Source organism: Chanodichthys erythropterus, chromosome 10 (genome assembly GCF_024489055.1).
Source record: "Chanodichthys erythropterus isolate Z2021 chromosome 10, ASM2448905v1, whole genome shotgun sequence".
Classification (NCBI taxonomy): domain Eukaryota; kingdom Metazoa; phylum Chordata; class Actinopteri; order Cypriniformes; family Xenocyprididae; genus Chanodichthys; species Chanodichthys erythropterus.
Window position 1 is genome coordinate 13667687 of NC_090230.1, and position 20118 is coordinate 13687804.

General features: G+C 35.5%; 1 protein-coding gene across 3 annotated transcripts in view; it reads left to right on the forward strand.

Annotated features, from left to right (window-relative positions):
- The first annotated feature begins 3023 nt into the window (after positions 1-3023).
- Positions 3024-20118, forward strand: part of gatad2ab (GATA zinc finger domain containing 2Ab) — a 32589-nt gene continuing 15494 nt past the window's right edge. The window contains exon 1 of one of the 3 annotated variants that reach the window (XM_067396123.1): positions 3024-3363. In XM_067396123.1, coding sequence (XP_067252224.1) covers positions 3024-3363 — 340 coding nt within the window. Of the gene's footprint in view, positions 3364-4771; positions 4927-20118 lie in introns of those variants that run through there. The other 2 variants (XM_067396124.1, XM_067396126.1) reach the window with 2 other exon arrangements.

Sequence of the window (20118 nt, forward strand, 5' to 3'; positions counted from 1 at the left end):
AATAGAATTCTGCCGCTAGAACATTGTAAAATGGATCTGCACGATGATGTGTTATTTCGCGTCAAATCTGTATCGACCAATCAGATGTCAGGACCGGAAAGCCTAGCTAACCATAAAATTATAACGATTTATTAATTAAATACGATTGTTAAATTTATTTCAACCTGCAGTTGAACTCGAAAATATCAGATATTTTGACATTTAAAGCACGATTATTTTAGTTTCAGGGAACATTTTTATTATCAGCATTTTTTAAATAGGTAAACACCTATTATGTTTTTGCTTTTATTCTGTTCACCTAATCAGTTTATTTGTGAATTTCTTCTGTCTGTCTCTTGATAGTACATCAAATGGCTTGTTTGAATCAAACAGCCGTGCATTTTTCGCAGTCTATAATCTTCAAATTGTAGAGGAAGGGTCACTTCAATTATGTGTCATTTATTTTCAAATCACATGAGAGAATGCAGACTTATTCATGGAACAATAGTACGGTGACAGCATCTGATTGGCTAAGAGGAAGCTCGGGCTGCACGCTTCTTCTAATGGAAGAACCAATCAGGGTTCAGTAATGCTTTGACCCTGAACGCTTTCACTGCACCACCCGCTGATAAGTAGCATCATGCTCTTTCATATGAAATTAACGAGACTGTAGAAACGCGGTAAAGGCGAAAACGGGGGTAGATGCAGGTTAGTGTGTAAGTGTAAAAATACGAGCCGTGTAAATAGATTTTTTTTTTTTTATCACAAAATGACATTTGTATTGTGTGTTAATAATTTTACGTTTTTGAGGTTTTTTTTTTTTTTTTACAAGCCTTTCCATAATGTCATGTGAGGCATTTTAATGTGACGGTAATTTATTGAAGGTTCCAGAGAGTGGATGCTGCATATGGGACGTCGCTCACAAATAACACAGAGTACCGCATTTGTTTTAACCGGAAGGAAGCAAATTGTATTTTTAGGACCGTTTTCTCTTTTTGCACTGATTTTCTGGTTGCCTTTTTCAAACCATGTGTAAATTATTCATGCGTCATTTAAATGCAAGCAAATGAGATTTCATCCCATCCCTGGGACCCTGTTCTGTAGAAACAACCGCGGGTTTGGGAAGAAAAGCAGCCTGGAAGTTGAGGAAAGACAATCTAACAATCACTGAGCTGATTTATTAACAGGCAAAGAGTTCAAGATAAACTGTACGTTTCAACACACACGATATCTAAGGAGGTTTGGGAACCAAATGTTTTTTTATTTAGAATTTTAGATATTATTCTATATTGTATTTACATATATATGTTTTGGTATTGTTTAATTCATTTGTTAGTGTTGAAAGCCTTGTAAGAAATAAAAAAAATCATCCAGATTTTTTCCCCCAGGAACTTATAGGCTATTGACCCTCCAAAAACCTTTAAGCATGTTGAATAATAATAATAATAATATATATTTTTAGGAATTTATGCTACAAGGGCACATATATTGTACTACCAAGGTCAAGTTCAGGCCAGAATGTATTTAGGGTTTTTGTCAACACATTGAATTGCTTTATAATACCGCCACCTAGTGGTAGTGGCCAAACTCACTATGATCTGACGTGTCTTTTTAGATGAAGAAATATTAGGCTAATTAACTCTATGAAATTGTAAGATCTACAGTTTGGTTAAATTAGATGAGAATGATTTTTTTACAACTACAATCATTTATCAGACTCTTTTAATACGCACAGAATTAATATCTTTGAAAATCAATGTAAGGATACCTTAGCCTATGCTGCCACCTAGTGGTGTGAAAATGGGGGTTAAAGCACGTCATCATTCAGAAAATTATTTAAAAACCCGAATAAAATATTTTTCGAAAATTAACTTATTAAAGCAAATTAGTGCTTCTATAAATAATTAAACTGGGAATCGTGGTAATTGCACGTATATTTGTTTGTTTCCAGTGGTAGGTAGGCTTTTTCATATTATATTTCTGTATTTTCTATTTTTTAATAATAATAATAATTATTACCAGAATTATAGTATTACTTTATGCATAATAAAATAATATATAGAGTGATAAAATAAACATATTTATTTTTATTAACTGATAATGTTTGACTATTTGTTTTGTATTAATCTTTGCTGTTAAACTTTTATTTTGTCAGTATGTCACTTGAAGATGTAACCCACGCCTTTAATAACCCCACATAAAAATAAATAAATAAATAACCCCACATCATGTAAACATAAACTTAATTTAGGATAATAACTGATGAAGTTAGATTAAGATTACTGGCCTCTAATTACAGATTAATGGTTTACTACTTTGAAAAAGGGAGGGAAAAAGCTGATATTTGAACTTACCTCTCTTGTGTTTCTTAAGAAAATGCATATTTTTTATATATGTGTAATTTAATACCCCTAATTATGTCTTAGAAATTACATCACTATAGTATGGTGTAGCCTATTATTATTAGAAATATTCATTTTCTAATATGTATTGGCCTGGAAATATGAGTTTGTTGATTATAATAGTGTTGCGCTCCATGAGCTGTCATACCTCAAATCAACCAATAGATGTCACCGGATATCCAATCAAGCTATGGATGAATTCTGATCCTGAGATATTTCTTTTAGCAATAGCCTATAATATAATCTCATATGGCCGACAGTTTATGTATGTGATCGTTTAACTTTATGATAAAAATCGTAGACATTGAAATGTGAAATTAGAAAAATCATTTTTGATGATTTATTACTATGGAGTCACATTAAAAATAGCCTAAAATTTAGTCTAAGTTTAAACCACAGCTGATCACGACATGAAAGTGTAGTAAACAACTTATAAACATCTTCTAAAACTTTTCAAATGCTTTTAATATTAATACATTTTAATTTTTACCCTCTAAATAACTATAATATGTCTGTACTACTGAAAATACAAATAAAGTTTGGTGTGGAAAACAATGCAACGTCTCCCTGTTTCCGTTTGCCGGTGTTCTGCTTCCGGTCTGTCTTAAAAATCTTTTTGCAAACAGTTAACTAGAGTTTAAAATGAGCTCCGGTTCGACCTGTGCTGTATCTGGTTGCCACAACAACTCTAAAAAACTTAAGGGTTTTCAAGAAAACATCTGTATTGAACACCAGAAAATCAGGAATGAATGTCCGTGTCCGGCGCCGTATGCGCTACACTGTATGCCGACGAAAGAGGAGAGGAAACAGGCTTGGCTTGCGGCTCTGAAATTAAAAAATCCTCCAAAGAGAGTTTATGTGTGTTCTTTTCATTTTGTCGATAAAAAGCCGACGGAGCTGCACCCGGACCCTGAGCTGTACCTGGGTCACAGCCGACTTCAACAAGGCAAACGGAAACTGATTCAGGAAGCTGACGGACTTGGTATGTTTATGAAATTCAGTCATTTTATTGATCTTTTATAAGACATGATGTATAAGACTGTTATTATGGTGTTAGTATAAGTTTGAAGATGCTTTTCACAGACGGCGTTGCAACGTGGTTTCTGTTACTTTTCTCAGCGCTTGTCAGGATGGACAAATTAGAGTCGTTTGTGATTACAGGACGAGTTTGTATTTCATTAATATTTTTTATTGATATTTGAACGATTTCCATTTTCACGCCAGTTACTAATATTTGAAGCTGAATAAATTAAAACAATTATACTTTTTAGTATACACATGTCTACAATAAGACAAAAGATTCATGAGAGTTTAATGAAGAGGCATTAAAAAAATTAAATATATATAATTTTTTTTTTATTGAAACAATAAATAAAAACAATTAAATCAAAATTTAATCATGTTTTTTAATGAAGAGGAATTGGAGAATTCACTTTTGTGAGCCGTAGAGCGCCCCCTGTTGGAAAGAAACTTTTTGACCTGCAGTATATATATATATATATATATATATATATATATATATATATATATATATATATATATATATATATATATATATTAGTTAAAAATGAATAAAATAAAAGTTATAGGATAAAGTCAGGTAAAATTGGCCAGAATGTGTTGGAGTGTTCTAGAATTGTGTTTAAGATTCAGTTGCAAATATCTAAATCACTGTACATTTCTTTAAAACTTTTGCCACAACTGAACTGGACATGAATCAATTTAATTTATGTGAGTGAAATTTGTATCTTGAAATTTTAAATAAGACTGATTTTCAAAAGGACTCAAGTATTTTCAAATTAATGTCATTACTTGTATGAAGAAAAAATATAATTTTTTTTTTTTTTTTTAATTAGGTAAGTCACTTAAAATTATTTACAATTATAGCAAGAGGAATTTATGGTTCAATTGGTGTTTAGAAGATATTTTATTAATTTAATGATTTTTATTTAAATATTTCAACATTTATTTATTTTTTGATTTAATTTTGAGGAATTCACCGTTTTGTAATATTTTGGTCATTTCTTTTATTGAAACAACATTTTTGGAACAATCCAGATTATTATATTTTAATAGTTTTTTGCTTTTTTCGTTTTTATAGTCATTATCTATTTTTGTAATATAAGAAATTAACATTTTGTTTGTTGTCTGACCATTTCATTTATAAATATCCAATTTGACTGACTGTCAACAGAATACAGCAGTAACTGTAGTAAATAGGTATTTAGTCAGAAACCATGGTTACCTTAGTAAATACTTGTAAGGGTGACTATGGGGTCAAAATTAAAATGTTTGGATGCTCTTCCTCATGTAAGTGCCCTCTTCTTATGGGCCAGTGCGCCACTGCGCATGCGCGTTGCGGTGACTCGGGTCCATGTGTAGGCAGCAGCGAGGATCTTTATTTGGCGACCGGAGCGGCAGCGGGCAGGGCAGATAGACAGTGAGGGGATCCCCAGGATAGTTTTACACCAAAATACTAGGGTAAATAACAACAACTATACGCGTGGAGGGCCCTCAGAAGACCACTAAGCGTTTCATCTTCTCAGTAAGTTCTTCTTAAGAGAGATTGAGTGATACTGGAGGCTTTCAGAGTGTTTTGACTTCACATTAGCTTTGCTAGCAACTGGACTGTTGAGTTAAACAGAGGATTTACAAACTTAACCATCAATTACATCAAATTAATTTGACAGATTCCATCTAAATATATTGATACCGATACAATGCGATATAATAATCAACTTTAGAGAAGAAACTTCTCAGTTGTTTTCTTTTTGAGGAAAATAAACTAGTCATTTAGCTCGCCTGCTAATTGGAGTTGATGAGTAAGTCAGCATTAGCTGATGTTAGCCGGGTTAGCTAACTAGTTTTGCTTCCTCAGCACTAAACTCACCGGGGTTTATTTATTTAAGAAGTGCTTTGTTGCCACTGAGCTTTACCAAACTCAAACTCCCTTTTAAACACAAGTTAAGAAATGTTGGATTTTATCATTTGATTATCTGTCAGAAATTGATGTGTTTATGACCATTGTATTGAATTGGAGTAATGCAGAGAAGTGTTAACAGTTTAAGGGATATATGGGTAGTTAAACTGACCCATTTAATCCGATATTCTCCCAGATAAGTGGGCACGTGTATTTTACTCCTTGAAAACCCCAGTGAAACAAACTTTATTATTATTTTTTTAAAGTTATGAAAGTATGTGTTTTATTCCTGCTCACAATTGAAACCACGGGGAAACTACAGAGTTAAAATTGCACTGTTGGTCAATAAGACCCAAGAAAGTTGAAAACAATAAAGCATAGATACACATACTGTAAGGCAATTTAACTTTCACTTTAATTTAATTTAACAGTACATTGAAATCTGCAGTTTTATTAAGTTTGTCAAAATGAGTCTCTGGGTTTCCCACTGCTCACAAATGTCTGCTCACATTATGTGTTGCGATTATGATTTATATGAGACAGAGCTGTCGTAATACTATTTTAATAATAGACCCTTTAAATATATATATATATATATATATATATATATATATATATATATATATATATATATATATATATATATATACATACCAACATGTGGTGGTGGTACCTGTGTTATGACATGTTTTACATGCTTTCTTTTGACACAGACTTCATTTTTCAGAGAGGGCAAACTGGTCATGTGATATTTACACCAGCAATGTAGAAGTGTTCATGTGAAACCAAGACAGTCTGAACTTTCATTTACAGTGTCCACTGCTATTAGACATTTAAATGGGTCCAAATGGGTTCAAGATTAAGAGTCGGTCTGCCTATTATGGTCATATTAGGTTCTATCATAGTACCGTTTTTAAAAATTGTTGTCTGGTTTACACTGTTAGATTTGTGGCCAATAACATGTAAGCCGTCCGTTCAGAGGTTGAGACTAAGGGCAGAGTTCAGAGTTTCGCTAGTTGTCCTACTGTTGATATTTCATGTAGTGTATCTTAATTTGATATTTTTGACAATATTTACAACACTACTGTTCAAAAGGTTTGGGTCAGCAAGGATACATTAAATTGATCAAAAGTGACACTAAAGACATTGATAATGTTACAAAAGACTTCTGTTTCTAATAAATGCTGTTCTTTTGAATTTTCTAATCAACAAAGTTTTCTCAGTCTGGAAACCCGTACCTTAATTTCTACTGCTTCTTTTAAACTTTTGCGGAAACCAATCACAGACTGGCTTATCCACCTTGCTCGCTATTGGCGGGTATAACACGATGACGATAGCGAAGCGACGGCAAGCACGACCGTCAATCCAATTCCTTTTAACCTCTCGACGATGCTGAATGACTTCTTTAGTTTAGCAAGCAAATCGCTCGAGTGGGTGTAAATACCACTCACTTTCATGTTTTTTTTTTTTTTTTTTTGCACAACCTGCAAAAATTGCTCAATGCCACTGCTGCTTCTGCAAACCGCTGATCAATGCTACAAACCAATACAAATTAAACCTGTCTGAAGTTTTTGCGTTGCTCTGCAAAGTACGTCACCCGGATTGATCTGATTGGTTGAAGGACTATCCAATTATGTGAATAATGCTCGTTGATCACGCCCCTTTGTGCAGTAGAAAATACATACAGACTCCCCAGACCAATGTTCAATTTTAAATTGAGCTTGGTCTGGTGATAGCCAGACAATACAAAAATCGTACTAACCCCAAACTTTTGAATAGTAGTGTTTCGGTTGCAAATAGTTTCTGAAGTCAACTTTCCAAAAGGATTTTGTGTTGTTTATGTGCATGCTTGATTGTTTTATAATTATGTTCTGGTTAATAGTGTTCTAATGTTTGAACTCTGTATACAAATGGACCCAAGAAGAATTTAGCGTCTGTGTTGATTATGAAATGCCAGTTGTTTCAATTCTGAGACTTTGGACTTGGTGTCAAAGTGTAACTGACCGTTCGCTGTTTGTCAGCTCTGATGATGAATGATATCAGATGATATCATGATCCTGCTGAAATACTTTTGCCGTTTCTCATGTTGGAGCAGAGGTGTAGTTAGAGGTTGGTCTGCATGGGTGTGGTGGTTGTGGTGGTTTAAGTTGTTTTGTCTGAAGGATAACTTGAGGTGGCTTTTTGTAAATAAATTGGGTGGGACCAATTTAGTGTCACTAGAAACCACCAAATATAATCATACTATGACTTGCAAACTCTTTGATTTCGGCCCCACCACAAAGAATTTCCCAATATGCTCCTGTCAGTATGTGCCGGGTGTTGTCGAATTCTGGCGTACCATGTTGAGCGTCTATTAGGCAACCAGCTAAGCCACTTGGCACCACTCATATGAGTCGTAGTGGGCATGTCTCTCTCAGTCTCATGCCACGCCAAGAACAAGCCTGAATACCAGTGGGGTTCTCCATGATACTTGTTAATGAATAATAGTTTTGTTTTCAAGTATATTTAGCAGAAATGAGGGCTGGGTGTCATATTTAGGGATATTTGTTGTTAGAGATGCATTAATCTGTACCTGAGAAACACACCAGAGCCGCTGTATCTGAGATGGTGGCTGCTGGTAAACAGGAAGGGCTGGAGACTGATACATGGCCACTGCAATCTAGCAAGATCTTTTTAGTGTTCTATCTCAACTTCCTGATAACGTCAGATGAGGAAAGTCAGGGGAAGAGAGACTTGTAGATGTGTAAAATAAAGGACACACTAGCTACGTTTACATGGACTCCTTTTGTTGAAATCATTCCGAATGATGATTCTGAACTTAGTGTTTACATAAAAGCTAAATAAAGTGAATGGGTTGATGTGTGCCCAATCACTAGATACCCGCTAAGCCACAAGCTTCAAATCAGAATTGATTTTTTGACATGCGCTCAATGCACGAATTTACAGAGTTACCTGCTGTTTGCGCATACTAATCATCCTTTTACCATTGTTTTTGTTTTTTAAAAAGCAGACTTAATATTTATCTATTTTGGGTCCTAATTAGGAAACGACAAGCACATGAATTGTTGTCACGCTGCTTATATTTATCAATCATTAAAAATGGCCATTCCTGCGCTCAAAACAAGGTATCTGTGTATGAGAATCAGAAGGACTGGTGGGGCGATGTCCTGCACCACTTCACAGATGATGAGTGGAAGGAGAAATTTAGATTGACGAGTCACTTATGACACTTCATTCAACAACAACAACAACAACAGCTCGTTCTGTGTGTCATACGTCATTAAAGCCATTTCTACATCTTTACACATGCTCAGAACTTCCCAGTTTTTGTTTTTCAGTCCGATCAAGTGTTTACATTAGATTGGATTAGAAAAGTTTTAAACCACACCTTACAATCTGAATGAAATAAATAAAACTTCCCATTAAGGCTCCGGTATATTTCAAACAAAGTTCTTTTTCGTTCTTCGTTTAGGAGTAAAATGAAGTTCGAAATGGGTGACCAGCGATATACTGTAAACGAACATCTGACGCCGCCCTCACTGCTGAGATCGACGTTTAGATGAATATGTAAATATGTGCCGTGCACTTTCTTCTCAGTAACAAGATAAACACAACAAAAATGAGAGAACGGCAAGCATTTTTATAGACAGCATAAGAAAAGCGTCTGATCATAACAGCATGGGAATGTTAGCATGAGCTCTGCAAATTAGCACTCCAGTCACGTCACGTCTTCATATAGCACTATAGTCAATAGATTGCTTAAAATCAAGCAGCTTTACAGTATCAAAAATGAAAAACAGTGTTGGTGCCTCTTTTTTTTTAACAAGCACAACTTCATGAACTATAAAGCAGCTATCCAGTGTTTTCATGTTTTCACCCGCGGAGCTCTTACCTCGACGAATTCAAATACACGAAATGAATCAGAGACGCGCCCACGCAAGTGAAGGCGGAGCCTCGGCGCACACCTCCTATTACGTTATCGTTACTGACCTGATTTTGTTCGAAATGACGTCACATCAGTTTGTTCTTCGATTTCGTTTGAAGTATACCGGGGCCTTTATGTGACTTTTTTTTTTATTCTGACTGTGCTACTAGTTTGATTACAGTTGGATTATTAGGGCCTAATACTAGCCACATTTACATTTACACTTTTTGTTTCAATCAGAACTAAATCATTCTGATTGATGAATCCCAACATAGTGTTGTTTATATGAACGCTGAAAAAAGTAGACGGGTCGATGTAGGAGTTTGTCCAGGGCTCCAGACAAAAAAAATCATTAAGGAGCCATTGGCTCCTATGGGGGAAAAAAACAGGCGTCAAATAATTTAAGAGCCACACAACAATGAACTTAAAATTTTAAATCACTTACTTTTAGTCATCCTGTTGTGTTCGGAGCTTCGGAGCATAATGAACCAGGTCTAAATGAATCAGTCCAAAGTCACGTGATTTCAGCAGAATCATGATTCGACACGCTGTTTCATAATGCTCCAAAGCTTCCTGAAGCAGTGTTTTGAAATCGGCCATCATTAAATAAGTCGGGTTTTTTTTTTGTGGTGCACCAAAAATATTCTCGTTGCTTTATAATATTAATATTGCATTGTGTGTGTATCTGCAGTCTGTAGAGCTGGTTTCCCCTTTTGAATAACAAACATAGACAAATTTATGTGAAGAAATAGGCAGTTTTCTCCTTTACACAGGAGCAGACCGGTGTGTTCAAATGCAGTTGTTTTGCACCGACGCAGGGGACGCGAGGCGACAACACAGACTGTTTTCATCAGCTCTAGTTCTTTGGCGTTTGTTTGGTGTGTGAAATTTTTCCCTACCTGTTCATATTATTACGTCAACACAGCAAATGATGTGATATGCTACTGGTCACGGAACACGCAAATAACATGCAAATTTTACAGTCATAACGTGTGAATTTGTATGGTAGCGACCTCAGCAAAAATATCACTTGCCAATTAATATTTTTAGTCGCAAATGCGACCATTTTAGGCGCAGTCTGGAGCCCTGTTGTCACAAGCTTAAAATCGGATTGAATCGTTTGACATGCGCTAACCATCCCCATTTTCTTTATTTTAAAAAGCAGACTTGGTGTTTATCTATTTCGGGTCTTAATTAGGAGATGACGAGCATACGAGAAGCTTATATTAATCAAGCAGTAAAGACGTCCATTCCCATTCCATTCCTATGTCATTACAGATGCGCAAAACTTCCCGTTTCGTTTTGCAATCCGATCAAGTGTTGACATGTTCTCACAATCAGATTAGAAAAGGTTTGTCCTACCCCTCTCAATCTGAATGAAATTTCAATTTGTTTGGGCATTTTTATTCTGATTGAGGTGTTTTCATTAGGGATGTCAATTTAAACAAATTCCCATGATCGATCGGCGTTTAAATTAACTATCAATTAATTGATTAATCGTTCGCCTTAATACTGCAATATGCATCTACTGCAGTGGCTTATAGTCAACAGCATGACAGGGTGTGCAAATGCTGCTCAAAACACCATGTTCCTCACCAAATGAATGAGAAGGGTTTTAATTTAAATAAAGGGCTAGTAGGATTGTAAAATGAGTTGATATGATTGATAATTTATTAAATTACTTATTTAATAATCAAATATAACGACTAATACAATGTGTCACCAGCGCCACCTCGGATGCGTGCTTGTCAGAATGTACTCCTGTTGTGTACGTGCACTTCCTGGAACAACGCGCTGAAAACGAATTCACTAAATGTTCTCATTAATGTTATGTAATATGACAGTCCCACTCATAGTTATTATTAGTCGTGCATTGCTGTTTGAGCTGCGAGAGCCGCGCGCTGAATGAACACAGGTAAACTGGAGCACTTTGCTAGTGCGTTATTTAACTCAAAGAAACGCATCCTTTAAACGCAGATTAATCATATATACAAAATAAACATAATATTACAACTTATATCTGCACAAAATGATGCAAATGTACAAGTGAACTTGAACTTACGTGCTATTCTTAATGTCATGTTGTGAACGCACTCTTCCTGGAGCAACGAGATGAAACAACTGAATGTTTTATTACAATATTGTTGTCTTTATAATGTTATGCAATATGTCCCAATCATAGTCATTATTAGTTGTGCATTGCTGTTTGAACTGCATGCGCTGAACCTAAAGATGATCACCGGCATGCTTTACTACAGCGTTAATTCTTAACCAAATGCATCCTATAAGAGATAAATCAGATATAGATGGGCCTACACAAAATAAACACAATATTAAAACTTACATTTGCACAAAACAAAAGGCTGTGAATGCACATGCAAACTAGTCATGATGAAGGTGTAACTCTAGCTGTAAAGTGGTCCCAAACATAACTCCGGCGTGCTTGCTTTATTTTTCTTCTTCTCTTCTTTACGTGTTTCGCGGTTGAGCAGCACGCACGTGCATGAACCTGCTTAATCGACGATCGATAAGTTGTATTGATTAAATGTATTATCGACAATTAATCAATCGTTGGTTAATCATTAACATCCCTAGTTTACGTAGAGCATTTTCATTCGGATTGGACTTTTAAACCGACTACAATCGGAATACAATGCAATGTTTTTTGAAAGACACTTCTGTCTTGGCTGTAGACCAAAAGTACATGCCATTGTGTTCGAGTTTGTGTGTTTCACTTTCAGCTGACTGTCATTATCAGTAAGGTGTGGTTTTGTGTAGAGGGAATCCTGCCAGATAAAAAAACATTTATTGCTCATTGGTTTTCTTGGAAATCACCACCATTTTGTGGGGTTCATAAAAATGGAATGATGAAATAAACTGTCTATTACTTACTGTTACTATAAACTGTTTATTACTTGTTAATTAAATAGTAAATAGGTCTCTTTTTCGTTTCACAGATATTAGTTTTGAATTGGCACAGTTTGGAAATGTAAAATAGTGTCCTTTGTGCATATTTTATTATTTGGCTATTGTTATTGGGGGGTGGGGGGTTGTTGTTGTTGTTATTGGGCATAATTAATCATTATAATTTCCTGAAGTTCAAAATCAAACAGTGACTTGCTTTTGAATTTAACAAAACAATTTTGAGTTGCTGACGATTTGTATTTTGTTGTGTATTATATTAAACTGTAAATTTAATATCATATACAGTATACTGTTAATGTATATCACCCTTCTTTGTCAACAGGTGTGTAATTTTTTTAAATACTTTTAAATACTTAAAATAAATTCACTTAAAATGAACTATTTTTCTTAAGTTAAAATACTTTCTAGTATCTTAATTTAATATGCATTAACAAGAGTACTTGGGGCTTATTTCGTTTACGAATGTTTAAGTTTTTTTTTTTTTTTTGCCAAAACCTGATAATTCAAAGTTTCATTTATAGAGTTGTTTAAATGATCAAAGATAATGGTTTGGTGGTGCAGAAATTAGGTTAACTTTTTAAAATAGCATACTGTTGCCCAAGCAAAAGCATGAAAATTGGTGTAAAAATCAATTTCTAAAAAAAATTGTAACACCCTTAATTTCATAGTTTTGTTAAAATCTATGATTTTTTTTTTTTTTATCTTCTCTAATGTAAAACATATTGTGTAATTTTAAACTGCTGAATTTCTCTCTTTTTTTATGCAACTCTTGTATAACCTTTAACTCTGCTCTTGCCATGAAAATAGCTTCCGCTGCTGACATGGCATTAAAATTTCTACTACTACCACCAAAGACAGGTTTAGTAGAGCCCATGATAATGGTAAAACAGTCTGTGATTGTAAATCAAGGCTAGTGAATTCAAGTTCTTGAATTTCAAGTTATAATCATGGTTGGAAGAGGAGAGGAAAATTAAGTTGTCTTGAGTAATAAACTGCATATTTATACTTCATACGTTTTTGTTTGTTTGTTTTTTAACCAATGCATTGATTTGTGTTGGAAGGGGGCTTGTTATGAACCAAGAAGCTAATTCTGTGTTTTTCTAGAGTTTCTCCAGCAGTATTTTCCGCTGTGTGTCAAAGCTGGACTTTGCTGACGCGGCAACTCTGGAACTCTCTGTGTGCCGTAGTGACATGAATACACCGTTAAGGTATTCATCCAGGAGCGAAGACTTATGGGCCCTCGCACACTTTGGACACATTGGGGCTTATTTGTTTTTCCCTATATGTCCATTTTGCCCCAGCATAGAAGAGATGTTTGTGATGGTATTCAGGTCCTAGATACGGCTTGGGTTTTTTGTTGCCCGTCTTATAGTCCGCCATGTGCAAATTGTAAATCTGATCGCTTGGTAAAGTAATAGCACACCTCTCCTCATCAAACTGCATGATTTATTGTATGATATACACTAGTGTACACCACAAATTAGTAAAATAAGATGTCGTTGCAAAATTCAGAATCATGTCTGGGGTAATGCGCTTCAATATTTGATCAAAATGCAGAAGTTTCCAAGATCAGACCAAGCCAATGCACTTGTGTCCTCTGTCAGTTCTTGTTGATCTGGCTCTCAGCCCGACAGACCAGAGAGATTAACTGCAGAATCCGGCTGCCATTCAGAATAAGTTCTTCAATCTAAATTAAGTCTTCAGCCGATTAGTTAAGTTTGACAACGGGATTATGAAGGTGAACTGTCCGTATGGATTTGTTCATACATCCTGGATTTGTAACGATCAAATAGCTCTCATAGACCTACAATTTTTGAGTAGGTATGTGATTTTTACAGTCAGCTAGTTGATTGGTTACTTTAACTGATCTTAATACTTGTATTGAGCTGGTTTGCATATTTAAAGTTGTCACACCTTTTTAAAAATGCAGTATTCATGTGGGGCGTTAAAAAAACGGCAGCAACAGCGTTTAAAAGGGGATGAGCTTACACACAACTTTTTCAAGAGGGGTCTTTTTGCATGCTAATTAAACCACACAATATAATTAGGCTAATTGGATGTGTTTCTTAGGGGCGTTTACAAGATACATGTTCAGTGCCTTTTTAAAAACATTTTTAAAAGGATTATTTTTTTACTTGTTGAACCATCTTAAAAATGCAACACTCATGACAGGATGTTCAATCTGTTTGAATGTGTTCGGCTATGGCAGTCGTGCTTTAAAGGGATTTAACCTCAAATTTGACTTCTCTGAAATCGTTTTACTGTCATCTTTTAGCATGCTAATTTAAAATATCGAAGTTGAAAAAATACAAGTTGACCTCACTAATCAAAGTCATTCGTCGTGACAGTCCCTAGTAATTACTGTAAATTAAACTCACTTTGGTGCCATGATGCTGGTTATTCTTATCTACCAATTTGACTATAACTGATCTGAAGACCAGAATTGTAAATGTGTATGCGTCAGTGTACATTTGCACTCTAGTCTGTTTGAGATCACAGTGGGGGATGGGTAGATGCGTGTGTGTGTGTGTGTGTGTGTGTGTGTGTGTGTGTGTGTGTGTGTGTGTGTACGTACGTACGTGTGTGTGTGTGTGTGTGTGTGGAGAGAGGGGGTGGCTGCTCGCGACTGTTCTTACAGCACAAGTTATTCTTTGTGCCCACATGAAAAGCAATCGTCTGTACTTTCTTTCTGTGTCGTCCTGTTGCTAGGGGGCACACCAGGTGGATCTTCCGGCAGATACAGGGTTAACAACGTCCATTTTGTTAGGTAACACCCTCGTGGCCTGATCTGTCTGTGGTGTTAAAATGGCAGGGCTTAACCCTTGATATGCAGGACTGGAGACGGCAGGGGCACCTTTGGCTCAACCCTCTTGGCAGCCACTTCGCCATTGTTGGATGACAAGATGAGCTAGTTGTTAGAGATCCAGAGGAACATCTGTAGTATGTTAGACTTACCTGGAACTTTTTTTTCAACGCTTATCTGATTGTTTCAGAAATTTGTTGGTGAATCAATCAGGAAGTCCTTCTGAACTGGACAATCTCTGTTAAAGCAACTCTTCTGTCCTTCTCAGAAAAAAACTTAGACTTGGACATGATAGTCCTGTGCAGTTTGGCCTGTGTCTTGGTTCTCCTCTGTGACCTAAGGTAATGTGCAAAATAGTGGTGTTTGCTAAGATGAGCACGATTATATCGCCTGTACAGTTACTCGAAACCCCTAATACTGTGTTAAACTTGAAAGTATAACTCACCCAGAAGAATATCAATACTTAGGGGCTCATTTCACCTTGGTCTGTTAGTAACCACCTAACAACCACTTTGCCATCCTTTGCAATAAAGGTGTGATGAGATCTCTTGCCACAAGATCTTGCAATATTAAAACATGACGATATTTCTCGTCAAGCTGAATAGCTGTTTTGCAAAATCAGCTTGACTGAGTTGTTTCTGGCAAAATCTTTTACAGTGATTGCATTAAATCGTCTTTCACTGCATATTAGGGCTGCACGATATATTGTTTTCCTCCACGATCCACAATAGTCACATTGCAGGATGTGCGATGTCTAGTATGGATTGTTAATGGATTATACAATTTCTGTACCTGAATACTGTTAGACTTACCTGAAATATATAAAGCACTATTTATTTAATTTGTATCTTTGTTTCATTATATTTATCTATGCTTGTAATTTGTTCATTGTGCATATTCACACACTTACAAAATCACCCCAATTATCATAGAATGATTAATACTTTTCAAATAGAGCTATTCAAGTTATCAAATAGAGCTATTCAAGTATCGTGCTATGATAATTCATACTCAGAAAGTAGAACTGAATACTGAATACATCTGAATACTCACCAAAATTGCCTGTGCCGCTGGTTTTGAAATACTTTTGTATGTATTCTACTTATGTAGATCAGTGGTGCGCACGATTTTGGTGTGAGTGCGAGACCTGCGGGAATTACTAAAATTATGCGCAACACAAGCACTATTTAACCGGAGCGAATGAGATGAGTGAGAGAGGAGGTGCCCGCGTAGGTGTGTGCCACTTTACCGTGACACAGAAGAGAGCGACAACGCGCAGCTGACCTTATTGCCTGTGCCGCTGATAACAAAAAGGATCTGCTCGGAATCTGTAAGGAGTGAGACTGATCGGCCGATCATTAGGGAAATCGGCCGATTCCGATCCCTGGCTGATCGATTGGTGCATCTCTAGTAGCAACTTTACAAGTCTGCCCGCTGTTAGCCTAGTCCTATATAAATGTGCGCTATTATTTGCCACGTATCTAAGAGTTTGTATGAAGAGCGCACTTACTGCATGACATGGAGGTGCCGGTTTACTCGCATTTAACTTAAAATAGTAATTGTGGTCATACAGATAAGAGTAATGCAACATTCAAAATTGTGAATGTTTGCTTTTATTTGTTTAAATTCACAATAACAACAAAGCGTTGTGCTTTTGTAAAATAATGAAAACAATCAGGATGCGCTTTCTACTGTCTTGGTCTCGGTGAACTTGATCGCATCACAAAAATGAACCGAAACTCAGCGTATACTTGCCTCGCAGACATAACAACTACATGTATGGAAAGCTTGAAATTTCTACATTCAAATGAACCAAAAGTCATTGTTTGCCGGTGCACTGCAGCAAGCTTTATTGCATGAGGTTGAACGCTGATTAGGTTATGTATTGTAGGTAATTAAAGGCTCATTATAATGACTTTTATGGTTTATTAATATAAACGCGAGATTAGTTGACTAAGCACTTAAATGAACGACTACTAATCAACTAGAAACATCTTTAGTCGAGGACAGCCCTAATTTTAACAGTGGTGTTGAATAAAACAATAAAATTATTTGCTTTTAAAACTTTACGTAAACCAATTATTATTGTCTTGTTGTTATGTATTTTAAGTCATTTTAATGAGTATTATCTAGGGTCTATTTTTATTTCACAAGAAATTAAAAAAATATATATAATCTGATTACTCAATTAATTGTCAAAATAATTGACCAGTTACTCGATTACCAAAATAATTGTTAGTGACAGCCCTATATTAAGTAAAATGCACTTGCATTGCTTTGCATTTCATGATTTTCAGTCAAATAACACAAGTTTTCATATATATATATATATATATATATATAAAAACTTTTACCTTTTTTAGTTTTCTGTACAAAGAAAATTTCCAACAATAGCTGAAAATTATTGTTGTAATTGTACTGAACTTCCAAGACATAAATGCATGAACACTTCTTTTGGACTCTTCTGATTGGTTTACAATTCTCAATCCATTCTTATTGATACTATCACAGGTTGCGATTTTCAACTAAATCTCATTTGTGTCAATCAGCTTGATCATTTTACCTAGATGACAGAGTCTACTAGCAGAATTTGTCACAGAAAACCAAATGGTCAAGTGACCATTTCGTCTTTCCTGGGCCAGTGGGTCGTCCTTATTGTTGACCAGCTGAATGTACCAATCCAGTTTGGGTTGTATTGCCATCATGCTGTGTTGTTGTATAGCACTAGCGATGCCCCCTATTGTCTTGCTCGGTTTGCACCCTAAGGGCGGTCATTACATCAGACGACTCCTCTTCAGCAGGCCCCATGAGGATAGTCACCGCACACCCAGCTCGCCCTGGCGTGGCATGAACAGACATGTTTTTCGCACAGTTCAAGACAATCCAATACACTGCTGTTAACGCTTTATCGAATGCAGACGTCACTAAGATTTGAGTATTACCTCAGTGTAATTGTTAGTAAACAAACAAATGCTTGACCTTTATGTGGCATGTGGTTTAAATGACGTCTCAATCTGATTAGTAAAACACAAACACTGATGTATAAATAATCCTCTGCATAATATTTGTTGATATTAAAATATTAAGCTTCCTGTCTTGCGTCACACTGTGGCCTGTTTGAAGCTTCGGTTATATGAAAGTGACGAAAATGTGTAGTGTTTGGATTCATCATTTCAAACCCTGGTGTTGTAGAGGCATGAGTGTTGCATCTATCTGATGCCATCCGCTTCCCATGAGGCTGTGCAAGCCACGTGTCTGCAGCTTTAGCAACAAGCATCCATTTCCTAACCAGAACAAGTGGCTTGTGTATAACTAAACTGGTCGCTCAGTATGAAAACATGGCAGCCCTGTTCTCAGTATGACATTAAGAGGTGAAATGAAATGCTTTGTCTTATTTGGAGATCATTTGTGATGATGTATGTGTACTTTTAAAAAGTCTCTTCAGTGTCATATGTTAAATGTCACATTATTTAATGTAATTTATGTTCAAAAAGACTCCTTTTATCTAATGATTTTCTTGCCGATGGACATGTGATTGTGCAATGGACTCGGCTGACTGCATTTCTAACTGTCAGTATACATTGACAGGTTTGGTGACCTACTTTCAAGAGCCCTGTCCAGTGTTCATTCACGTTGATGATTATATCTGTAACCCCACAAAAAAATTGACCAGAAGTTGGTGTAAACATTAGAACAACAGTTAAAGGTGCCCTAGAATCAAAAATTGAATTTATCTTGGCATAGTTGAATAACAAGAGTTCAGTACATGGAAATGACATACGTTGAGTTTCAAACTCCATTGCTTCCTCCTTCTTATATAAATCACATTTGTTTAAAAGACCTCCGAAGAACAGGCGAATCGCAGCATAACACCAACTGTTATGTAACAGTCGGGATCATTAATATGTACACCCCCAATATTTGCATATGCCAGCTCATGTTCAAGGCATTACACAAGGGCAGCCAGTATTAACGTCTGGAACTGTGCACAGCTGAATCATCAGACTAGGTAAGCAAGCAAGAACGATAGCGAAAAATGGCAGATAGAGCGATAATAACTGACATGATCCATGATTACATGATATTTTTAGTGATATTTGTAAATTGTCTTTCTAAATGTTTCGTTAGCATGTTGCTAATGTACTGTTAAATGTGGTTAAAGTTACCATCGCGCATGATTTAAAGGGGTCGCAGCCTGACTCGGTGCATAGTTAATGATGCCCCAAAATAGGCAGTTAAAAAAATTAATAAAAAAAAAATCTATGGGGTATTTTGAGCTGAAACTTCATACACATTCAGGGGACACCTTAGACTTATATTACATCTTGTAAAAACTGGTTCTAGGACACCTTTAAGCCAACTGTTAAGATAATTTAATTTAGATAATTGTGATTTCACAGGGGTATGGATCTTACAGATGACTTTCAAGATTTGTGTATTGTGAAATTAGCTAATTCAGTATTTTTTTAAAATGCATTAAAGGTTCTATCGAACGTTTTTTACAAGATGTAATATAAGTCTAAGGTGTCCCCTGAATGTGTCTGAAGTTGCAGCTCAAAATACCCCATAGATTTTTTTTTATTCATTTTCATTTTGTCACAGTGAAAAATTTGTGAAAAATGATTACCATTTAAAATAACTCTTTTCTATTTTAATATATTTAAAATGTAATTTATTCCTGTGATGATTTCCAGTATCATTACTCCAGTCTGATACAGATCCGATACAGTGCAGTTTTTTTAAATCAATGTAGAATTTCTAGACCTCTGTGCATTGAACTGATAATCACTCTTTTGTGTGTTAAACACAATCTACTAAATACAGACAACTTCATTATAAATAAAAACAACAAATGAAAAAATACGTGATCATAATCTGACACAATACCATTATAAATTCTTTGTGGATAATTCCGCAGCAAAAGTTACTCTAAATGTTTAGATTTTATACAATTATTGTGCACTCATGATTTTTCTAGTGAAAAAACATTTAGTGGGGAACAAATATGAATAAGTGTATAAGTGTAGCACTAAATCAGTTAAACTAAATTTGCTCTTTGTATTGTTGTAAAATATGTTCATGAAAAACAAGTTAATATATTTATATATAAATATTAGGGCTATCAAGCAATTCATTTTTAATCAAATTAATTACATGGTGTGAC